A 14,516-nucleotide genomic window follows, 5' to 3' on the forward strand; every position below is an offset into this window, starting at 1 on the left:
TCATTGTTCAATCACTTGGGACAAAAAAAATGAATATTCAATGGGCTCAACATGCCTCTCAGCAAATTCCTTGGGGTGTCTACTTTCCAAAATGGGGTCATTTGTGGGGGTTTTGTACTGCCCTGCCATTTTAGCACCTCAAGAAACGACATAGGCAGTCATAAATTAAAGGCTGTGTAAATTCCAGAAAATGTACCCTAGTTTGTAGACGCTATAACTTTTGCGCAAACCAATAAATATACACTTATTGACATTTTTTTTACCAAAGACATGTGGCCGAATACATTTTGGCCTAAATGTATGACTAAAATTGAGTTTATTGGATTTTTTTTAGAACAAAAAGTAGAAAATATCATTTTTTTTCAAAATTTTCGGTCTTTTTCCGTGTATAGCGCAAAAAATAAAAACGGCAGAGGTGATCAAATACTATCAAAAGAAAGCTCTATTTGTGGGAAGAAAAGGACGCAAATTTCGTTTGGGTACAGCATTGCATGACCGCGCAATTAGCAGTTAAAGCGACGCAGTGCCGAATTGTAAAAAGTGCTCTGGTCAGGAAGGGGGTAAAACCTTCCGGGGCTGAAGTGGTTAAAGAGATAAAGGTTAAATTCATGTTTTTTTTTTTTTTTTGTTAAAATAACAAACATGTCATACTTACCTGCTCTATGTAATGGTTTTGCATAGAGCAATCCTGATCCCTCTCTACCCAGACCCCCCCGGTGCTCCTGGCTTCTCTCAGTCAACAAGGGCTTTTACAGCAAGCCGCTTGCTATGGGGGTACTTGTGCATGCACGCTCCCGAGCCCCGCACAAAACGGGGTTCAGCCCCGCCCCCAACTCCATCACTGGCTGTGAGTGACAGCAGTAGGAGCCAATGGCTCCCGTTGCTGTATCTGAGCCAGTGAGCAGCAAGAGAGCCTTGGCTCTTGTGCACCACGCTGGATCAAGATCGTGCTCAGGTATGTACTTAAAAGGGGCTACGGGGATCTGCATGCGGTTTTATGTATAGAATGCAATAAGGTAAAAAGGCTTCTGCCTTTACAACCACTATAACCGCTCGACCGCCCACCATAGATATACTGCAGCAGGGTGGCCGCTCTGAACCAGATTCCGGATCTAGAAAGTGACCGGTGCGCCGAGGTAGACAGCGAGCCCCCGCTGCCCCGGGTGTGCTGCGATAGGCTGCAGCACCAACCAATCAGTGGCTGCCGTTTGGTCGCCAGCGCCCAATGATCGGCTCCGGACATTACCGAAGAGATCCCTGTGTAGGTAAACAAATACAGGGCTCTCTTCAAAGTAGGAAGCAAAAAACAGCAAATTGCTTAGTAAAAACAGCACAGTACACACAGTAACACTTGTTAGGCACACATTTAACCTTAAAAAAAAAAAAAAGAAGAGGGATAAGATGGCGCAAGAACCAACACGGCAGAGTCTCTTGTATAAATAAGTCCAATATAAATATACAGAGTGGGGGGGGGGGGGGGGAATAATCAATGTAAATGAATAGTCAATATGGATACACACCATCGGCAGTAACCCTGAGAGGTGAAGCAAGACTGAAAAAATACAATAAAGAAAAAACAAGGTGCGCCAGACTAAGGGTAGTATTAAAATACCATTTAATATATTATATATTAAAATTTTATTTGGGTAAAATTTTGCACGTCCACACAATTATTAAAGAAACGCAGTACCGTATCGCAAAAAATTACCTGGTCATGTGGGGGGAGGGTAAACCTTCTGGAGCTGAAGTGGTAAAACTAAAGAGAGACTATCATGAAGCAAAATATCTGCGAGAAGCATCAGGCAGGATCTACCCTTGTATAATTTTCGGCTGCCTACTAGGTCAGGGGCAGTGATGTTGCTTGATGTGAAAACAAGCAGATTTAATTTGGAAGAAAAGCCTAACAATTCTTGAAAATGTTCCCTCCTCCTACCAATCCTGTATAACACAGATCTGGGTACATTTTCATTTAGCTCCTGCCCAGTCTCATGATCCTGCATATCTGTGTAAGGGAGCACTCTGAATTCCAGGAACCGTGACATCACACACAGGCTTCTATAGCCCAGTTATCGTTAACACTTACTCGTCTCCCCTGCAGCAGCCACTCACTGACATAGGTACAGGATCAGGTCTTTGACACTTTAAACTATGTTGCATCAGAACTAGTATGTGGCTCAGGAGTCTGACAACTTTAGCTTTCATTAAAGGCTTTTCTAACAGATCCTTTATTAAAAGTATGTTTCATGGGTGCCCCAAGACCTAAAAGTTATTCGAGAGTTCCTCCATATTAAAAGAGAAGCATGGGAATCAGGGGTTACTGCAGATTCATACTTACCTAGATGGATGCTGCATCTGTCCCCCCGGCACCTCTTCACTGAGAACCGAGCGATCGAACATCGCCGATGGCTCAGTTCTCTCAGCTCCACGAGCAGAGAGCTGCTGCCTGTCATTCAGCAGCTCTTCTGCTCTGCTCCTCCACGCTCACTGCAGCGCTGAGCTGTGGAGGGGCGGGGAGTGGCCATCTCAGCATTTCGCTGAGAGGCTGAGACAGCCATCAGTCCAGGCACCTGGCGGATCCAGACTTCCAGAGTCGGGATGACGCGGTGCCTGGAAAGATATTGGCGACGTCAGCAGAGAGTGGACTTCAGACCGCTCTCTGCTGAAAACAGGTCACAGGAGTGCAAAACAATTTGCACTCCTGTGACCCATTGAAGTCCAGCCAAACAAGCTCAGGCTGGACTTCTTTAAAAAAGGTTACTGTAGGGAGCCACAACATTTATTACTCCCTGTGATGACATAACCAGGCTTTTAAAATTCTTGTAGGGGCAGCCATTGGTTACTCGGTTGATAAGAGTTCTTATATCCTAAAAATCTGCCAGGAAACACTTCCAGGAGTACTGATCTCCCCCGCAGATCTTATGGTTTTCTCCCTCTGACCTCACATTACTGTTGTTTCCTACAGGGATATGAGAAAGAGCAATGAAACAGCAAGCGCTGCGCAGGATGAGCCAAGTCATTAAAACTCCCTGAAGTGTCAGTTTGTTAGTGGATTTGGGGAGACAAGAACTTGCAAAATGGAGAGGAATTTGGCAGTGCGGGCACCAAGAAAGGCATTTTGTTTTACAAGCAAAAAGAGCTGTGATCATAATTTTCCAAAGCAGGATCTTCACAATCCAGGGCATGTTGCCTCCCAACCAGCCCTCCCTCTGCAAAAATTGGGCAGTCTCGCCTTGTCCTTCATTTCGTTTCTTTTTTTTTTTTTTAAACAAAGTACTGACGCGCTCCCCCGTGCACGTCCTTCACTTTGCCCAAAGATGGAGAGGGCAGGCCAGGTAAGGATTTGCTTTAAGTGTGTGTAAGAAAATTATAGTATCCATTACCAAACTAATTACAGAAAAAAAAAAAAAAAAAAACGTTTATATGATTTTACAAAAAATATATATAATTTGGACTGACAGTAATACAAAGCAGCTCGTAAATCTACATTGCCACTTACCTTTGGGTTCTGGTGGAGGCATAAGTCCTAATCTTACTTTCTCCTGCAACTCCTTCTGAGCCTCCCTCCTCGTCTGACGCCGCAATTTCTTTTGTTCTTTTTGGGTAAGGTAAACCCCGAGAGACACTGGAGCATCTCTGTCAACTGAGATAAGGACACAGAGTGTATTAAGATAAAGATAATCATCCTAGAGCAACTTCACAGCCGAGGAAAGCTGGGTAACGGATTTACCTGGTGGGTTAAGCTGTGCTGGGTGTTCCACAAGATTTGTGATTCCATGAAATTCTTCCCGCTCTGCTAAAGCCTCTGCTCTCCTTAAGTAAAAAAAAATGTAAAGAAAAATTAATACAAATACCTACATTTTTTATTTGTTACCCACCTCAAGGTCTTTACAGCAAAACAGGAATGGTAGAACCCTCCAATAATAAATCAGTTGCCTCTTAAAATGATCCTACTGCCTAAAGAAACCTGTTAATCAACTCGGATACAATCAGCCTGCCGGATTTTACATGCGATTATTGCTAGCGGCTGTTATAGTCGCTAGCAATAAGCACTGTGTTCTCCCGATGGCAATGGCTTCCCCTGCAGAGAGAACGCAATGGCTCCGCGGGAAGGATTCCCCTGTCAACACTGTTTCGATGGGGGAATCGAGGTGTTGCAGGAAAGAAAATCATTTAGTCTATGGCCAGCCTAAAGCCTCGTACACACGGTATTGATTGTTGGAAAACCAAGCGTCTGCTTTTTGTCAAAAGGGCGTATGCCAGGATCTGGTCTTGCATACTAAACTGTACACAATTGTTGTGCAACAAACATGAACGTAGTGACGTACTACGAGGAATTTCAGCTATTGAGCGCCACTCTTTGGGCCCCTTCTGCTAATTTTGTGTTGGGTGAGCATTGATTCCGAGCATGCGTGTTTGTACTTTAGACTTTTGTGTGACGGATTTGAGTACAGACGATACGAAAAATCTGACAAACCGTTTTGTCTGCCAAAAATGTAATAGCCTGTCATTGAAGATTTGTTGGCCAAAAGTTGAACAAGTGTTAAAAGCAGCATACGAACGTTCAGATTTTAGGACAACAGTCTGTCAATCATACCGTGTGTACAAGGCTTTAGAGATCTATGAACAAGTCCCTACAAGTCCCATCTGCCACTGCAGTAGAGGGATTTCCAGGTCTCAACGGACCACGTCAACATACTAGTAGTTTATTGTATAAAATCCCTTCAGCTCCTATGTACCTTCTAGGGAAGTGTCTACAAAAGACTGTGCACTGCACCTCAATGCGATTGTTGCAGTTGCAATGTTCTGCAGGTTTCAATGCAAAAAGTAAAAAAAAAAATTCAAATTTTTTTATATTACTAATGTTGGTACATTAATTATTAAAAGGTGAACTATGCCTTTAAAGTGGTTGTTAAACCACTAACATCTTTATACTATCAATGCTGTCTCCTAATCCTGTGTCACCCGGTGTGAGATTTCTAAAAAAAAAAAAAAAAAAAAAATGCAGTATATACCCAATTTCAGAGTGCTGCTTGGTGCTCACATGACTGGCCGCTCTACCGTTTGACAGCTGCGGTGGGCGGAGCCGAGATCCCCTGCTCGTAATCCAAGGTACTATTGTATAAACATGCTTTAAAAAAGGGACAGCATCCATTTTCTATTTTTTTTTTTTTTTTTTAAGGTAACAAACACTTTAAGTCACTGACTTAGAACAAGTAAGTTGTTCGGGAGATATTACTACATTACCAACATTTGCTCCAACTTAGTAAGCTAACTGTATTTAAACCAGATGATTTGCATGTACTGGGAATGGTGTTCAGGAGTTTAGCAATGGCAGTATGTTTAGGTCAATACAACATAAGGTCTTTAAAGTCTGTTTACCAATCACTTACAGTTCACTGCCGGTGGGAAGGATGAAAGAGTCCCACCATTCAATCTCTGGGATTTCTCCTTCTTTCAGCTCCTTTTTGGGTGCGATAAGTGCTAATCTGGTGGAAGCCTGGATGCCAGTTTTCTTGGCAGCCTGGGAGATTTCCGCCTGTAGTTTTTCCAGCTGAGCCTGTTTGACACAAACAGTTTTAAAACCAAGAAATTATATTTGCAAACACTGCAGAAGAATTTTTACACTGCTGTTGCTAAATGATTGGCCAGCTCTGGTTGATCACACACCTCACAGGGAGCCTAGAGAACAGTCTTCAAACAGGAAAGTTAAAACAGAACTCCAACTAAAATATTTTTTTCCATTTTAGGGTAAAAACCTGTCCCGTTTTATTACCATTTGTGTATCTGTTGGGGAGACTCACTCTCTCAACTTGCCCTGATGACCACTATTACTTGGACAAAAAAATTAGGGAAAATCCAACTGCTATGATCCCAGAACAAAAATGGATATAGGACCTACCAATATGAACACCTGTCAAACAAGCTAACAAAAGGTGAGATTTCTACTTCAAGCATTTCAGTAACATGAATAAAAAGAGCAGGACAGAGGGCGATTTCAGCATAGGTACGCTTAACAAACAGGAAAACGTAGATACCTTTGTCCGCAGCCTCTGAGCTATTTTCTCGAATTTCCCCTTTTCATAAAACTTAAAGCCCCGCTTCGGCCTCTGTGCAGGCGTGAACTGAACTCGAGGGTCATAAAAGCTGTTTGCCTCCAAGTCTTCTGAAGGTTTCTCCTTCAGCTGTTGTTTGAACTGTTCCCTCTTCACAGCTCGGATGTTGGCTTTTAAAGTGGGCATGCGATGGGTCAACTCTATCTCTTTTCCTGTGGCGTCTACTGTCCGGCCCTGGTCATCCAAAATAAGAGGAGTGGGTTTTGATTGGTCCTTTAACTCTACTTTCCTATAAGGGACAATAACACATATATGAGCAATTCTGCGCAGCTTTAAAGTAAGATACTTCAAATCATCAAGTAACATGAAAGTCGACTGCTTAATCCAAGTTGGAGTAATCTTTGGCGTCAGTGACCGCAATAACAACCTGTCGCTGGTGTCAGTGTCTGCAACAGCAACCCCATCACTGATGTCAGTGACCACAATAACCCCTATTATAGTGGCAATGAAGTTTAATCCCCCCCAGTGTTAATGCAGTGTAGCAGCGAAATTTAACCCGCCTTACCTGATCAAATGCTTCAGCGAAGCTCTCCCTCTCCACATTCTACACAAGGAGGCGTACAGTAAAGTTTTTTTTTCACAGAGAATTTTAGTGTCGGCACCCTTCAAAATGGTGCCCAACAACTGGGGGCCAAGTACACAGTGGGGGCACACATAGAGGGGGTGTGTGGAAGCAATCAAGTGGCAGCACAGCCACCCGAATGCTTCCATCTGACAGGCAGGAATCTGCTTGTCAGATTTACACACAATCCCAAAGGCTGTAGCCACTGGGAATGTGTGTTAAACCCACCCACTGTTAGGTGCGTAGTGCAAACAGACCCGGCAGCGAAAGGGTTAAATTATCACTGGTCACACCAAGAAAAATTTGCTCGGATACAAAATGTGATCCAATGGCATCAAATAATTTAAAAGAGAAGTATGAGGTTTGGGGTTATTGCACATTTATTCTTACCTAGGTGGAAGCAGCATCAGTTCGATGCTGCATCTATCCCCAGGCACCTCTAACGCCAAGAACCGCTCCTCCCCCTGCGCTCACTGGAGCCCTGGTCTGTGGAGGAGTCGGGAGCGGCTGGCTCAGCCTTTGAGCGGCTCGCTGAGAGGCTGAGCTGGGTGCCGGTCCAGGCATGTGGGTGGATCCGGACTCTATGGTCGTGATGATGCCGAGCCTGGGACCGCACCTGTGACGGCGGCTACCTGCTGAAAACGGGTCACAAGAGTGCAAAACAATCTGCACTCCTGTGATCCATAGAAGTACAGCCAAACGAGTTTTGGCCGTACTTCTCCTGTAGACCACTTTCACACTGAAGCAGGTATCAGGTGTTTTAGCGCTAGAAATAGAACCTGTAAAGCGCCTGAAAACTGCCTCCCATTCATTGCAATGGGTGCTTTCACACCGGGGAGGTGCGTTGTGGGACGTTAGAAAAAGTCCTGCAAGCAGCATCTTTGGGGCAGTTTGGGAGCGCTGTACACAGCACTCCCAAAATGCCCCTGCCCATTGCAATGAATGAACCCTTTCTTTGAGGTTAAAAGCGCCCCGCTAGCGGGTAAAACAAGCGGCGCTTTACCTCTAACGCAAGAATGGCCCCAGTGTAAAAGGGGTCTTAATGTTTGCCCCTAATATATATCCATATAACCTTTAAATTATAAGTCACAAAAGCTATTGCTGAATTAGGTACAGAAATGTGAAAATAGCTCTGTAGCTTACTGGTTACATTCTATCAATTAAGGATGTGAAATACCTTTTTAAGTGTTTAAATTTAGAATGTCAGGAAACAGGCAGAAAAAACTGGTACTCACGGAGGAGCAATTCCCATGGCATGCAAGTTAGCCAAGCCCACCATATTGGCAGTTCCTAAAAGGTCAATTTTTGATGACAGCTTGGCTTGGATTTGGGCTTGAAGTTCAGCCGCTTTTCTGGCCTTCTCAATTGCGTCGTTCATAAATGTGGCAGCTTGGGATGGTTGGATGGTGTTACCAATGGAAGACCGTTCAGGCTGGGAGGATGAAATTTTGGACTGTGCAAACAGAAAAAGTAAAACAAATGTTAAAGCGGAACTCCAGGCAAGCAGCTAAATACACAAAGTAAATGCATATAAGGGGGCTGTTTTACTTGCGAAATGATTTTTTTTTTGCTAGCCTTCCTAAGACTGGCACAACTCTACCACACGAAAATGAAAATGAACTGCCTGGTAGGACAGCAGACCTGATTTTCAGTAAACTTACAGGTCTCACCAAACCCCCCCCCCCCCCCCCAATTTGTGAATGGACAATGAAAGAAAAAGCAGCACACTGACAAGCTCATCTCTACCCCATTCTCCAATCAGCATGCTCCTTGCACAACTGACTGCTCCTTGTGTCGCTTCCCCCAATGGCTGCAAAAAGCTGACAGCAAGTCAAATTCAGGTATATAACATGAAAAACTTCAGATTTTATTTTGTTTACTTAGCTGTAAAATCCTTGTCTTGTAGAGTACAGAATACAGGCTACTATAATCACAGACCCCATGTTACATGCAGTCTCGTTCAGAAGACTGGACACTGGCAAACAGAATTGTGGGGCAGCCCATATAACCCCTCCCAGTCCCAGAAATCCTCCGTCTTGTAGTAAGCCATAACAGGAACCTCCAGGAAAGAGGGGCTTTGCTATGAGGAACCACCAGGACAGAGGGGAGGGTGTCTTGTCCTGTACTCCAAGAAAAAGGATTTTACAGGCATGTCAAAAATCGTTTAACTATAGAGCCTGGGGCATCCCTAAACAAAACAGAGGAAGAGGCCACACAGCAACATCACAGCAAAAAACGGAATTCATTTCCAGAATCAAAAAGCAGCTTGAGGCATCGTATAACTGAAACTGTTGTCTGCAGAGGATGAACATCCACCTGGTAGAACTAAATTGTGTGAATAGAGGACCACATGGTAGTCTTGCAAATCTGACAAACAGATGCCTGGTACTGAATACCCCTAGGAGGCAGGGTAGATAAAAATCAATGATTTAAATAAAAAATAAAAAAAACAATTTAATTTTAACCATTTCAATGGTACAACTTCCTGCCCTGGCCAATTTTCAGCTTTCAGCGCTATCGCTTTTTAAATGACAATTGCGCAGCCATGCTACACTGTACCCAAACTTAATTTTTATCATTTTGTTCCCACAAATAGACCTTTCTTTTGGTGGTATTTGATCACCTCTGCGGGTTTTATTTTTTGCTAAAGGAATAAAAAAAAAAAAAAAAAAAGACCGAAAATTTGGGAAAAAAAAATAAGGGTTTTGTTTTCTGCTTCACTGATGGGCACTGATGAGGTGGCACTGATATGCGGCAGTGATGGGCACTGATGGGTACTTATGGGTGGCACTGATAAGACGGCACTGCTGGGCATGGATGGGCATTGAGGCATCACTGGTGGCACTGGCAGGCATTTTTGATTGGCACCATTTGGCAGTTGCCTGGTGGTCTAGGGTGGCATACCCGATGGTCCAGTGTGGTGGCTATCCCTGGTGGTCCAGGTGGCATCTTGGTGGTCCTGGACAGGCATCCGAGGGAGGGCGGCGCTGATAAACAATCAGCACAGACCCCCCTGTCAGGAGACAAGCTGATCGGCTCTCCTCTACTTGCGTCTGTCAGACCCGAGTGAGCAAAAGCCTATCAACAGCTCTTTATGTTTACATCGTGATCAGCTGTGATTGGACATGGCTGATCACGTGGTAAAGAGTCAGAAACGCTTTACCTAGATCAGAGTTGCGGTGTGTCAGACTGACACGCCGCAACAACGATCACTGCGATGCACGCCCCTGGGGGCACTCAGCAGCTTGATATCCTGACAACGTCATATGACGTCAAATCAGGATATTGCAACCACTTTGCAGACGTCGTTTTGCTATATGGCGGGCGGCAAGTGGTTAATAAAAAGCTTTTGGAGTAATAATTTTAATATTATTTTCTATTTAAGATACATTAATAATTTAGTCTATTCAGCTTGAAATGGAGCTTAGTTATGTAGAATGAGGCTGTATATTCTGCAATATTTACATTTTTGGTAAACTCATTGAATGAATCCAAGCTCTGCAAGCTGAGATAACATGCACTGCATTGATGCATTCACACAATGTCACAGTAACCATGAGATAAAACAAAGATCAGGAATATTCCTTTATCCCATTGTTTTGCAAATCTATGTACACTACAAACTGTATGATTGAATTGGTTCAGATATCGCTGTTTTACTAACCTGACAGCTTATTCTAAAATAGGAAACCTTCATTTTGTTTGCAAATCTGATTCTAACTACTAACAAGAAGTCACATTTCATTTACATTTAAAGAGCACCTGTTAGCGGGCATCCACTCACCTGCTGCCGCCACGTCCCTCACCTTGTCGTGTCACTTCCGCATCACCAGCCGTCCCATTAGGGCCCTTTCACACTGGGGCGGGGGAGGCGGTAAAGCGCTGCTATTGTAAGCGGCGCTTTACCGTCGGTATTCAACCTCTAGCGGGGCAGTTTTACCCCCGCTAGCGGCCGAGAAAGGGTTAAAAACCACCGCAAAACGCCTCTGCAGAGGCGCTTTTCCGGTGGTATAGCCGTGCTGTCCCATTGATTTCAATGGGCAGGAGCGGTATACACTCCGCTCTGAAGATGCAGCTAGCAGGACTTTTTTCCCGTCCTGCTAGCGCACCGCTGCAGCGGCACTTTCGGGTCGGTTTGCAGGCGCTATTATTAGCGCAATAGCGCCTGCAAACTGCTCCAGTGTGAAAGGGCCCTTAAAGTGAATGGGACTATTGGTGAGTCAACAGTTGGTCAGAGGAGGAGCTGCTACGGGACAGAGATGACAGTTGCTCTTTAAAAATTATGATTTGAGTTGATTTAAATCAAGCCTTTTTATTGGTGATTTAAATCATGTCCACCCTGCTAGGAGGTACAGACTGAATGAGTCAAGTGAACCTTAACTGGAAAGCGAGGAACCCTGCCCTTCATGGCACAAGTCTTCTTGATACCCTGCCTAATCCACCTAGAAATCGCAGAATGAGACAAGGAACCCCTTTGTGAGAGCCAGCCGGCAGGAAAATAAGATGATCCGAGTTTCAGATAGAAGCAGTTGCCAAAAAGGTAAACCTGCACTGCTTCCACCACATTCAAACAGTGGAGAGAAAGCTCCTTAGGATGCTCCGGAACCAGTCAAAGAGAAGGCAGGACAATGTCCTGATTCTGGTGAAAAGAGTTAAAAGCAGTTGTAACCCAAAAAAAAAAAAAAAAAAAAAAAAAAGCTCCTGTTACTCTAAAGCATAAATAACAGCATAGTGCTGCTGCAGTGTAATTTGTCCCTTTCTATGTTCTAAAATACCTGGTGGATTCTGCCTGTTCCTGTGTCCCTCCTATGTGAACTGACCATCGTAATCATGGCTGCCAATCCAGGATACCTAGGTCAGTTCACATGGCTCCATCAGCTCACAGTCTCTGCCCCCTCCCTGTCAGCTCAGTCAGTGTAGTGAGAGCCGATCTGCTCCCCGCCCCTCCCGCCGCTATTTTCACTGCAATACATACCCCCATTACTTGTATCCTCTGTTTTATGAAGATCTAAAATAGTGTCTGTTTTTTTTTTTTAAATGATCTGAAATACCTCCACAGCGCACGTGACCTCCATCTGCTGGCCAGCTGACACCAGAGGGGAATCTCAGTTCCTCCCACTGTTCTACTTAGATCAGGAAAGGAGAGCAGAGGGGGATCACATAACCGCAGAGCGGAGGTGTGCAAAAAGGTATTTAGGAGTATAATCAAAAAACAGATGATACAAGTAATGGGGGTAAGTGACTTAACCACTTTAACCTTAGGAAGAAAGGAACCCTTTAGGCTTCAAACGGCCCCCGCAAGGATGGGTCATAGTCAGACCAATCACCCAGGGTCTCTGAGCTCCTATACAGGGTCCCACCAGTTGGAAACTCCCTGCTTTGGGGAAGGCATATTCCTCCTCCACTGAGGGGGGTCTTCAAGGACTAGGTCACAAAGCTGCCAAACAACACTGCGGACCTGTAGAGCACCCTGCGACTAACTACATCTCACTTTATTACTTTAACAGAGTAAGCGCTAATGCAGGGTCCAGCTCCTGAGGCAATGTTACAGGCCAGTCCACGAGTCTTCACGAGAGTGACTGAAAGCGTCTGGAGCCTGTGGTGTCCCTAGCACACTGTGCACAAGTCAGAGCCTGTGCTCCCCAAACTGAATATTTGGGGAAATGTCACCGTGCAACCTGAAGCCAACAGGGGTGTGTACTAAATATTTGTGGTCAGATATGATGGAAAATTATGTACTGCTGAATGTTTAACAAGTTGCTAAGAATACATTCACTTAAAAATACTGAAGCATTGAATACCAATTTAATGATGTATTAATGAATGCAGAGCTGCGTTAATCTATCTTTTATATCTTCCTCAAATTCAGCTCTATTTAAATTTAGTGGTGCACCGAAATTTCGGCCGCTGAAAACATATCGGCCAAAAAGGGAAAGAAAAGGTGCCGATAACTGCTCCGAAAAGGGGCGGTCCACCCTGACTGCCGCACATTGCGGGGGCGTCATGCTGGCGGCTTAGTCAGAGTCTTCCCCTCCCTGCTCGTCTCGCACAGAACAGCGACCTCCCTGTGTCTTGGAGCTGAAAGGTCCGGGGCGGCCGCAGTAACAATGTCCCGCCTCCTGTGATAGGCGGCACACTGATGCAATGCCAGGACATTGATTCAGTGTGACGTATCATAGGAGGCGAGACATTGTTACAACAGATGCCCAGTCAATTCAAATCCAGCTCCATGACACAGCGGGAGATCCAGGCATCGGTGAGGCTGCATTGTTCTCTTGTATCATGTCTGCGTTTTCTGACCATCTCCTGTATCATGTCTGCTAGAGGTGCACCAAATGGAAATTTTGCTAATGCTATTAGCAATGTGTTTAAGTAAGATTGCAGACATGATCCTCCCTGAAAAATGCTAGCTGCCTAATAAACACGCTGATCCTGAGTTCAAGGTTCTCTGACCCCAAACAAGGATAAAGTCAGTGAAGTCAGTAAAGTAACAGCTCCCAATTTGCATACTTGTTCCAGATCAGTGCTTCAGTAAGTGTCAAAATCATCACATCCTCCATCACAGCCAGGAGACTAGCATTTTCAGAACAAAAGGCTTAGGTTTCCTTTAAAGAAGATGCATCTTCACAACCTAAAAATTCTTGCCGAATACCCCAGGGTGCCAAGTGTATGTAGTTATCCATGCTGTGGTTGGCACTAAAAACACCTCTTTATCTGTCAGTGCTTGCTGTCTGCTCCACCCCAGGCTGATGCCCAATTTATGGGAGTTCCTATGGAGAAGCAACAACACAGTGCTAAAGTCCCCTGTTAGATTCTCACTTTGCTTTCCACACACTGCCTGGTTTGTATATTTATGTACGCCAAATGTCCCATGGTGCTTTCATTTTATTACATACATTCCATAAGGAAGTATATCCATTCATAACCCTGCTAGTGCTAATCCTTTACTTTTCTAAGCTACACAGTGCAGTGGCTGTTTATTGACAGCCAGCTGATCAATCACACAGCCCTGCTAGCACTGACTAAAAATTGTATGTGCAGGGGAATGTTTACTAGCATTTACTATTGACATTCATATAACCTGTGACAAAAAAATGTTGCTTTTGTGCCTGCTGCCCGAAATGAGCTCTGTCAATCAGCACTCATTACACATTTGTCTGAGAGCAGTGTGGTCAAACAGCAGCGGGGGGGAGGGAAGCATGCTGTCAACCATAGTAACTCAGCTTCAACTCAAACTAGAATACAAAACAAAAGTGCTACATGAGGGTAAATGTTAACAAGGAAAAATCAGATGACTTTTTCAAGTATCCACCAATACAAACGAAAGTGAGAAAAAATTATGAAATCAATACAAATCCCATTAAACACCTTTGTATCCCTTGAGAAATGAGTCGCATACAGTGACTTAATTGCCTGATGAGCCCTTTGTAAGTACTAGGCTTTGTAGTATTTTCATACAATAACCCATGACAGTGACAGCAAAAACAAAATGTATTTTAAAGCCATACCACTGCTGGAGGACTGACAAAGCTCAGCTGTTTCTTCCTCTCTTCAATCTGTCGGGTTGCCACTTCCATCATCTGTTTAATCTACAAAACAAGAAAAAGACAACTTTATGGAGAATTAAGCAAATCACCTAAAAGTAAGAGTCTTCTATTTTTATAAATCTAGGGCATTTTAGAATTACTCAACAACCTCAATACCAGCATGTTACACCCCCCTTCAAAACCAGTTCATTTCTCAGCACTATAAAAAAAAAAACAAAAAAAAACCCAAAAAACAAAAAAAACTGCAATTTTGAAAAAACAACGGTTTTCCTTAATATCGTTTTTAAAACACAT

General features: G+C 44.0%; 1 protein-coding gene across 1 annotated transcript in view; it reads right to left on the bottom strand.

Annotated features, from left to right (window-relative positions):
* The window catches only part of PRPF3 (pre-mRNA processing factor 3), a 64,527-nt gene that overhangs the window by 29,858 nt on the left and 20,153 nt on the right, over positions 1 to 14,516 (bottom strand). The window contains exons 5-10 of the mRNA XM_073609940.1: positions 14,184 to 14,264; positions 7,911 to 8,128; positions 6,036 to 6,342; positions 5,391 to 5,557; positions 3,728 to 3,810; positions 3,497 to 3,640 (exon numbers count right to left, since the gene is read on the bottom strand). Coding sequence (XP_073466041.1) covers positions 3,497 to 3,640; positions 3,728 to 3,810; positions 5,391 to 5,557; positions 6,036 to 6,342; positions 7,911 to 8,128; positions 14,184 to 14,264 — 1,000 coding nt within the window. The remainder of the gene's footprint in view (positions 1 to 3,496; positions 3,641 to 3,727; positions 3,811 to 5,390; positions 5,558 to 6,035; positions 6,343 to 7,910; positions 8,129 to 14,183; positions 14,265 to 14,516) is intronic.

The sequence above is a fragment of the Aquarana catesbeiana genome, linkage group LG13 (assembly GCF_042186555.1).
Source record: "Aquarana catesbeiana isolate 2022-GZ linkage group LG13, ASM4218655v1, whole genome shotgun sequence".
Lineage (NCBI taxonomy): Eukaryota > Metazoa > Chordata > Amphibia > Anura > Ranidae > Aquarana > Aquarana catesbeiana.